Raw genomic sequence first — 9,036 nt, 5'->3', positions numbered from 1 at the left:
TAGCCAGGCATGGTGGCACACACCTGTAGTGCCAGCTACCTGGGAGGTCAAGCCTGCGCTGAGCCGTGGTCATGCCACTGTACTCCAGCCTGGGTGACAGAGTGAGACCCTGTCTCAAAAAAAAGAGAAGGGGGTCTCACCTCCTAACCCATTGTGTACCAGCCCCCAAGTCCTCTGCCTTTCGGAAGGGGGCAAGGGAATTTTATGAAGGTGCCTCTCAGAAGGGCAGACGCTCAGAGGGGGCTGCAGACTCAGATCCTGCTTTGCTATGAAGGAAAAGTGGATGGCCACTGAGAAAACAGTTTGACAGTTTCCATAAACACAGGCCCAGCCTACGACCCTGCTGTTCTACTCCTAAGTGTTTTTTTGATTGAGACGGAGTCCTGCTCTGTCTCCCAGGCTGGAGTGCCGTGGCTTGGTTGGCTCACCACAACCTCCGCCTCCCGGGTTCAAGCAGTTCTCCCACCTCAGCTTCCCGAGTAGCTGGGATTACAGGCGCACATCACCATACCCGGCTACTATTTGTATTTTTAGTAGAGACAGGGTTTCACTATGTTGGCCAGGCTTGTCTTGAACTCTTGACCCCAAGTGATCTGCCTACCTCAGCCTCCTGAAGTGCTGGGATTGCAAGCATGAGCCACCGTGCCTGGCCTACTCCTAGGTGTTTGCCCAAGAGAAATGAACACACATCCACATAAAGACTTGCCCTTGGATATTTTAATATATGTTTTATTTATTACAGCAGCTTTATTCATAATAGATCAAAACTACAGAACAGATAGACAAACTTTAGTGCATTCCAGCAATATAAAGGAAGAGCCTGCGCTATCTGTAACAGCGTGGGTGAACTCTAAAGACATGATGCTGAGTGAAAGCAGCTGGAGTTCCAGAAACACCTGGGTTCTGTTCACATGAAATTCCAAACCCGAAAACTAATTGATGGGCAGGATTCAGAGTTTCAGTTCTGCGAGATGAGCGGCTGCACAGCACTGTGGATGTGCTTAGCACTGAACGGTACACTTAAAAACAGGTGCGGGCTGGGCACGGTGGCTCACGCCTGTAATCCCAGCACTTTGGGAGGCCGAGGTGGGCGGATCACGAGGTCAGGAGATTGAGATCATCCTGGCTAACACAGTGAAACCCCGTCTCTACTAAAAAATCCAAAAAAATCAGCCGGGCATGGTGGCGGGCGCCTGTAGTCCCAGCTACTCAGGAGGCTGAGGCAGGAGCACGGCGTGAACCCGGGAAGCAGAGCTTGCAGTGAGCCAAGATCAGGCCACTGCACTCCAGCCTGGGCGACAGAGTGAGACTCTATCTCAAAAGCAAACAAACAAAAAACGGGTGCGATGGTCCATTTTGTTACGTGTATTACCACAATTTAAAGTTGTTGTTGTTTTTTTTTTGTGAGACAATGTCTGGCTCTGTCGCCCAGGCTGGAGTGCAGTGGCATGATCTCAACTCACTGCAACCTCCACCTCCCGAGCTCAAGCCATCCTCTTACCTCAGCTTCTCCAGTACCTGGGATTACAGGTGCCAGCTACCATGCCTGGCTTTTTTTTTTTTTTAGAGACAGGGTCTCACTATGTTGCCTATGCTGTTCTTGAACTCCTGAGCTCAAGGGATCCTCCCCGCTTGGCCTCCCAAAGTGCAAGGATTACAATCATGAGCCACTGCACCTGGCTGCTGACAGTTTTTAAAATTTAACAATAACAACAACATCCCCTGGTGCAATGACTCACACCTGTAATCCCAGCACTTTAGGAGGCTGAGGTGGGAGGATCGCTTGAGCTGAGGAGGTTGAGGCTGCAGTGAGCCGTGATCATGCCACTGCACTACAGCCTGGGCATCAGAGCGAGCCTCTCTCAACCAAAACCAAAACCTAACCTCCAGGGAAAGAAATCAGAACAGTGGTTGCTTGTGGAGATGGGGGATTGACTGCCAAGGGGCTGTGAAGGAAATGGTCTCTGCCTTGATGCAGGTGGTGGTTACAGGGGTGCCTGGATCCTCACAAGTCATCAACCTATATCCACTTTGTTGTTGTTTTTGTTTTGTTTTGTGTTGTTTTTTTGAGACAGGCTCTCACTCTGTTGCCCAGGCTAGAGTCCAGTGGCATGGTCACCGCTCACTGCAGCCTCCACCTCCTAGGCTCAAGCGATCCTCCCACCTCAGTTTTCCAAGTCCCAGCGTGGAGCTGGGACTCCATGCATGCACCATCACACCTGACTAATTTATTTTTTGTACAGATGGGGTCTCACCATGTTGCCCAGGCTGGTCTTGAACTCCTGGGCTCAAGTGATCCTCCTGCCTCAGCCTCCCAAAGTGCTGGGATTACAGGCATGAGCTACTGCACCTGGCTTTATATACATTTTAAGTGGGGGCATTTCAAGGTAAATAAAGGAAGAGGTGGCCAGGAGGCTGCAGCACGTGGGGACCCCCAGCTCATCCCTCCTGCTCCCACTCTGCCCAAGGCCTCGGTTCTGCCTCCCCCACCCACCAGGGCCCCGGCTCACGCGGGTGTTCTGACTCATCTGTCCTGAGTGTCCCCGGGCTCCTTCCTCGCCGTTCGGGTCCAGATCCCATGGGAACTGGAGGGCAGTGTGGGGGCGAGGTCCCTTCCCCAGCAGCAGTGGAGTGGGAACACCTGTGCGTGCCTGTCCCCGACCCCTCCTGCAGCTGAACATTCCCCACAAGCCTCCGTAGCCTGTGTGGGGTTGGGGATGCAGCGGGTGAGGTCCTGGCCAGCCCTCAGCTCCTAGGGCCACACAGCTGGGGCCACAGGCCACTCAGGCCAGGAGAGGGCTGACGGGGTGCGGCCGCTGCTCCCTTTCCCCCATCTGCCCCAGCCAGCTTATAGCTAGGGGCTGCCCCAGAGGCTCTAGTACCGTCTTCATTAGGGCCCTCCTGGGCCTGCCCCCTCGACTTCTGAGCTCTTCGCTGCCCTCGGGACACAGGCCTCTTTGGGTCCTGCGACCCCAGGTTTGTTGCCTCTCCTCCGAGGATGCTCTGAACTGCTCCCACAAACTCCTAAGCTGTTTGCTTAAATGTCCCCTTCAGAGTGAGGCCCTCCTCGCCTCAGTATCAGTAATAATAATGAGAAGAATAACTCCTTAGCTGCTGGTGTGTATATTTTACTTATTTTAAAAATTGACTCTTTTCCCTAAACTCTCCAGCCTCCTCCCGGCTGTCAGCTGCCACAGGCAGGAATTTATTCGTTTTGTTCAGCTGTTCCCGTGGGCCTGCTGGGCACTGGCTGGCAGGAGCCCGTGTGCATGCGGAGGTGGGTGCATCTCATCCCGACCAGGCCATGCTCCGTCCTGGCTGGTGCCCGCCTGCCCCTCTGTCCTCAGACAATCTTCTAGAATGAGCAAAGGCCCTGGACAGGCGATTCACTCAAGAAAGAGGAATGTAGGGGCCCCGCCAGCGTGGATCGTGTACTTGGCCTGCTCCTGGTGCCCAACAAGGCTCTTCCTTTTGTCATGGGACCCATGATCTAAGCATGCTCAATGACATACAGGATCAGAGAGGGCAAGTAATTTGCCCACGGCTCCACAGTGGCCTGACCCCAAAACCCGTGCTGTAAACACACATGCTGCAGTCATCAATGCGGTGGAATTATAAACAGCCATGAGGCACCCTTTTTCTGTGCATTTTGGGGAACTTGCCCTCCATCTGGCAGCCTCAATCCCAAATTTCTCCCTCCCCCATTTCCCAGTTGCTGAGAAAGGGCTCCGCCACCCAAGCTGCCACCCACAGCAGGAACCAGGTGTCCCTGCCCATGCTGTGCCCTGAGGTTCAGCCTCCATCAGTTCTCATCAGGGGGATGCCAGGCCCCCAGGCCAGGCCCTAGGCCCAGTCTTGCCCTCTGATGCCACGTGCTCGGCTCCAGGGCCCAGGTGTGCTGGCACCTGTGTGCAGGGGTGGCCCTGCAGCTACCCCTCCCCTGTACACAGCCCAAGTGACCAACACAGATGTCAACTGGGCCTTCACTGAGCCTTCTTAGCCATCCCCTGGGGCCTGGGAAGCACCACACGCCAGCCTCTGGCTACACCATGGGGCACAGGCCTGCTCCCCCAGCCTCTCCTCTACTTGGTCACGTTGCCCAGCGGTTTTCTTTTTTTTTTTTTTTCTTTTTTGAGATGGAATCTCATTGTCACGAGGCTGGAGTGCAGTGGCACAATCTCGGCTCACTGCAACCTCCGCCTCCCAGGTTCACACCATTCTCCTGCCTCAGCCTCCCAAGTAACTGGGACTATAGGCGCCCGCCACCACTCCCAGCTAATTTTTTGTATTTTTAGTAGAGACAGGGTTTACCATGTTGGCCAGGATTGTCTCGATCTCTTGACCTCGGGATCTGCCCGCCTCAGCCTCCCAAAGTGCTAGGATTACAGGCGTGAGCCACCACGCCCGGCCTGCCCAGGGGTTTTCAAACCATGAAAAGATCAAGTGAATTCTTTGCAGAGCACAAGAGACTCAGCTGGGGATCAAGCCCGGGGATGCTGGACTCAGCCCCTGGAGGCCCCTGCCCAAGCCTGGGCCTGGAGGAGAAAGGCAATGGTCAAAGGCCACCTGGGTCAGCCCGGCTCAGCTAAGGCCACAGCTGCTGCCATCCCAGGCTCCCTGGCCAGCCCTGCAGCGACACATCTTGCCCACTCCCAGGGAAGGGATTATCGCCCAAAGGTCTCCAGATAATAGCAGGCGCACAGGGCTATAACGGGGACCCGCAGACAGGTGTCCCACACCTCCTGCCAGCGGCACCATGGCTTTCTCCTGGCTCCTCTCCTGCTGGGCCCTCCTGGGCACCGCCTTCGGTGAGTGTCAGGCCCTGCGGAGGCCAAAGGGTTGTCTTCTCTCACTCCCAGCCCCGAGGCCAGCAAATGGCAGCAGGGTCCCAGCTCCCAGTTCAGCTGTGCACCACACTGTGGGCCTGGGCGAGTCACCAGCTCCATCTCTGCCGTGTGCGCTGCGAGGCCTGGACCAGGTCACAACCTCCCTCCCAGGCTGAGCTGCCGCCTCCAAGCTCAGGAGCTGGAGAGTCCCGCTCCCCTTCCTCACCCCCAGCCCACCTGAGGCTCCCAGGGGAGGAGGCGGGGGGAGGAGGCGGGTGTCCCGGGGCTGAGGCCTTCAGGAAACCCCCCAACAGTCAGTGGCCCCAGCACAGGCTTGGGTGGTCAGCGCTTGGGCAGCTGGGGCTTGGCACCGTTCAGTCCAAACCTTTCAGAACCTCGAGCCTCACCCTCTTAAACTCCCGCTCATGGAGCACTTCCCGGGTGCCCGGCCCAGAGTTGGCGCTCTGCCTGCTCACTCTACCAAACCTGTGACGTCAGAAACAGCGTGATCCCCACTTTGCTGATAGGGACACTGAGTGGCTTAGCTGGGCAGGGAGGGAGCCCGGTTCAAACCCACAGAGTCTGGCCTCCCAGCCTGAGCGCCAGGGCTGCCGCCCACCGCACACTCCACCTGTGTGACTTCTCTGAACTGAGGTGGGGCCAACACCCCATTCCTCAGCAGCCCACAGCCCAGTTCATTGGACTCAGTTGTACCCGGGGATTCCAGCGCTGGGGAGAGGAGAGCCAGGGCCAGCTTCTCAGAGGAGGGGATGTGGGAGCCAGCCTAGGTCCCAGACGCTGGAAAAGAGTTGGGAGTGAGAGGAGGCTGGAGCATTGGGACCTGGGTGGGTGGTACCCACCCCTCAGCCCACTCCCGCCCCCAGGCTGCGGGGTCCCCGACATCCACCCCGTGCTCAGCGGCCTGTCCAGGATCGTGAATGGGGAGGACGCTGTCCCCCGCTCCTGGCCCTGGCAGGTGTCCCTGCAGGTGAGGGGGGTTCTGCAAGGCGGGGGGCACCCTGGGTAGGGGCCCGGCTGGGGGTACCTCCAGGTGGGAGTTGCTGACCCTCCCCATCTTCCTCCCAGGACAAAACTGGCTTCCACTTCTGCGGAGGCTCCCTCATCAGCGAGGACTGGGTGGTCACCGCCGCCCATTGCGGGGTCGGGTGAGGACTGGGCAACCTCGGGCTCCGCTTCCAGCCCTGGTCGGGTGGGAGGGGACAGGACATGTTCTCTCACCCACAATGCTCTGCCCAGGACCTCCGACGTGGTCGTGGCTGGGGAGTTTGACCAGGGCTCTGACGAGGAGAACATCCAGGTCCTGAAGATCGCCAAGGTACCCAGGCCCTGTGCAGCAGAGGGCAGGGGTGTGGGCATGGGGGAAGGCCCCTCGGCTGCTTCAGGGACAGGCGCCCAGTGGGGCCGGGCCGGCCTCGCGGTTCCCATTCCGGCCCTGGGGATGGACTGCTCCTTAACGGGCAGCAGGGAAGGAGTCTGTGTCCTCGAAGCCTGCAGGTCCTGCCTCCTCCCAGGGCCTCACCCCGGCACTCTGGCCCCCACCCCCAGGTCTTCAAGAACCCCCAGTTCAGCATTCTGACCATTCGCAATGACATCACCCTGCTGAAGCTGGCCACACCTGCCCGCTTCTCCCAGACGGTGTCCGCCGTGTGCCTGCCCAGCGCCGGCGATGACTTCCCCGCGGGGACACTGTGTGCCACCACAGGCTGGGGCAAGACCAAGTACAACGGTGAGGGGCCGCGGGGCTGCCTCTGGGGTCGGGGCTGCCCAGCCATGGAGTCCCCCCGTGACCATTTGGCTCTTCTTGTTTGGCTCTAAATTCTAACACGCTCCTAAGTGCCCGTTCTTTATGGAAAATCCTCTGAATTTAAAATCCCCCAAATGCAAATAAAATCCAGGTCGGATCATGAGGAGCCTGCACAGGGGTCTTCCGAGCAACGCCCAGCCGGGTGAGCCCTGCCCTGGCTGACCTGCCTGGAGTCGCAGCGCGGGGCTCCCACCCGGACAGGGCCGAGGCCCCCTTGTCCCACAGGCACTTCTGAGGCTCCAGGGGCTGTACCCAGTATCGTGGTGATGGTGCAGGGGAGGGCAGGCGTGTCGGCCCCGGGTCTCTCCCTCCTCTCTTGCTGAGTGAGCCCAGGGGCCCTGACCCTCCTCCTGTCCTGCAGCCGACAAGACCCCCGACAAGCTGCAGCAGGCGGCCCTGCCCCTCCTGTCCAATGCCGAATGCCAGAAGTTCTGGGGCAGAAAGATCACCGACGTGATGATCTGTGCTGGGGCCAGTGGCGTCTCCTCCTGCATGGTGAGGCTGGCCCTGCCCAGGCCCTGGCCAGGCGAGCAGGGTGCAGGGGAGGTCTGGGCTTTCCACCCCTCTCTGCTCTCATCTACTAACCCCACTCCTTCCTGGTGTCAGAGTCGCCTTGTTGCAAAATTCCATGGCCAATGTCAGAGCCAATGGCTCTTGGAGTTATGCGGTGCACAATCTGGACAGTGGATCCCAGCAGGCCAGCGGGCTCCAGCAGCCCTCCCTCCCTCACACGGACCCCTTGGCCAGCCCCACCATGCTCTTCCTCCTATTGGTCAAACCAGCTTTACTGAGCTTCCATTAAAGTGTCCCATTCCGGGGCTGGCTCAGGCTTCCAGGGGTATGAACCACATAAGCAGCTCGTGGGGTCTTTCATAACCCAGGCAACAGCACGTGCTGAGCCTCTGCTGCATGTGGGGTCCTGGATTGGACTCTGGGAACAATGTCCAACGGCCCCTGGGACCAGTCTGTCTGGGCTGCCAGATCCAAGCCCCTTCTCCCTCTCCCACAGGGCGACTCCGGCGGCCCCCTGGTCTGCCAGAAGGATGGAGTCTGGACCCTGGTGGGCATTGTGTCCTGGGGCAGCAACACCTGCTCCACCTCCAGCCCTGGAGTGTACGCCCGTGTCACCAAGCTCATACCCTGGGTGCAGAAGATCCTGGCTGCCAACTGATCCCGCGGCTCCCTCTGACCCTGCTCCCCGCAGAGCCTCAATAAACCCATGGAGCACACATTGGTACTGTCCGTCTTCTGTTTTGGGGCCTCCAAGGCCTCACTCCACTCCAGAACTTGGCCCCCACTGGGCTGGACTGGGCTGGGCCAGGCATGGGCGGCCTCTGGGAGGACCCTTCCTTAGTCCCCTTTCCCACCACTCAGGCTCCTGCTTCCCAGAGAGTGGCCAGGAACACACGGGCAGATGAAAAGGAGCGCAGAGACAGGGGATCTGGCTGGTGGGGACCAGGTGGACCTTGGCCCCAATCCTCAGCACCTGCCCCCAGGCAACAGGTTCTTGCCACCCACCCTTCCTCCCTTGCTCTGGGCCCTGCAAGAGGGCGTGGGCAGCGCAGGGGGCGGGGGACGAACTCACTCCTGCCGCACACACCTGCGGCTCCAAGGAATCTTCCCACGGCCACTCCTAGGGCTGCCAGACATATGCTGGAGCCAGGAGCGTTATCAACGCAAGGACTGGTGATGAGGCAGGTGGTGGCGAGGTGGGCCGTGATTGGTGGGTTCAGGGGACAGGATGGGGACCCTCTGACATCCCATGGCCTTTCTCTGGATCGCTGGGCTTCCCTCTCTCTGACACTGACTTTTTTTTTTTTTTTTTTTTTTGAGACAGAGTCTCACTCTGTCGCCCAGGCTGGGGGGCAGTGGTGCAATCTCACCTCCCGAGTAGCTGGGACTACAGGCGCCCACCACCACGCCCGGCTAATTTTTTTGTATTTTTTTAGTAGAGACGGGGTTTCACCATGTTAACCAGGTTGGTCTTGATCTCCTGACCTTGTGATCCGCCTGCCTCAGCCTCCCAAAGTGCTGGGATTACAGGCGTGAGCCACTGCGTCCAGCCGTATGGCAGTGACTCTTGAAAGTTCGAGGCTCAGGCAGGCTGGGATCCCCAGGTCAAACATGCCCATCTCCAGCCCCAAATGCCCAGAAGCAAAAAGCCTACCGTGCCATGTTTCATCAGGGACACCACATCCTCTGTGGCCAGATCGTCCTCCCCTTCCTCCTCACACCCTGCCAGCTGGACCCCGCCCCTCTGGCCGCTACCCTCACCCCATCGGCCGTGCTTGGGGCATCTGTTTCCTCCCTTCCTTAGCCCCAGCACCCTCAGACCCTCCACACCCTGCGATTCTGCCTCCTGACGGGCTCCTGCATCCACGCCTT

General features: G+C 58.8%; 1 protein-coding gene across 2 annotated transcripts; it reads left to right on the top strand.

Moving 5' to 3' along the window:
• Positions 1 to 4,735: 4,735 nt before the first annotated feature.
• LOC116470816 (chymotrypsinogen B2) lies at positions 4,736 to 7,880 on the top strand. 2 transcript variants are annotated; one of them, XM_032156415.2, is made up of 7 exons: positions 4,736 to 4,808; positions 5,711 to 5,814; positions 5,913 to 5,992; positions 6,084 to 6,162; positions 6,393 to 6,573; positions 7,013 to 7,146; positions 7,661 to 7,880. In XM_032156415.2, the coding sequence occupies exons 1-7, from the start codon at positions 4,757 to 4,759 to the stop codon at positions 7,820 to 7,822; spliced, it is 792 nt and encodes a 263-aa protein (XP_032012306.1). In that variant the 5' UTR covers positions 4,736 to 4,756; the 3' UTR covers positions 7,823 to 7,880. The 2 variants fall into 2 exon arrangements, with proteins under 2 accessions (XP_032012306.1, XP_032012307.1); XM_032156416.2 differs by lacking the exon at positions 7,013 to 7,146.
• The last annotated feature ends 1,156 nt before the right edge of the window (positions 7,881 to 9,036 follow it).

This window comes from Hylobates moloch, unplaced genomic scaffold (genome assembly GCF_009828535.3).
Source record: "Hylobates moloch isolate HMO894 unplaced genomic scaffold, HMol_V3 SCAFFOLD_6, whole genome shotgun sequence".
Taxonomy (NCBI): Eukaryota; Metazoa; Chordata; class Mammalia; order Primates; family Hylobatidae; genus Hylobates; species Hylobates moloch.
Note: the sequence above shows the minus strand (reverse complement) of the source record. Positions and strands in the feature narration are given on the sequence as shown.

Bases quoted from the DNA above. Each gene is read 5' to 3' on its own strand.
- LOC116470816 (XM_032156415.2), top strand. From the start codon at position 4,757: ATGGCTTTCTCCTGGCTCCTCTCCTGCTGGGCCCTCCTGGGCACCGCC. The intron at 6,574-7,012 runs GTGAGGGGCCGC...CCTGTCCTGCAG, and splicing joins GGGCAAGACCAAGTACAACG to CCGACAAGACCCCCGACAAG. The intron at 7,147-7,660 runs GTGAGGCTGGCC...CCTCTCCCACAG, and splicing joins GTGGCGTCTCCTCCTGCATG to GGCGACTCCGGCGGCCCCCT.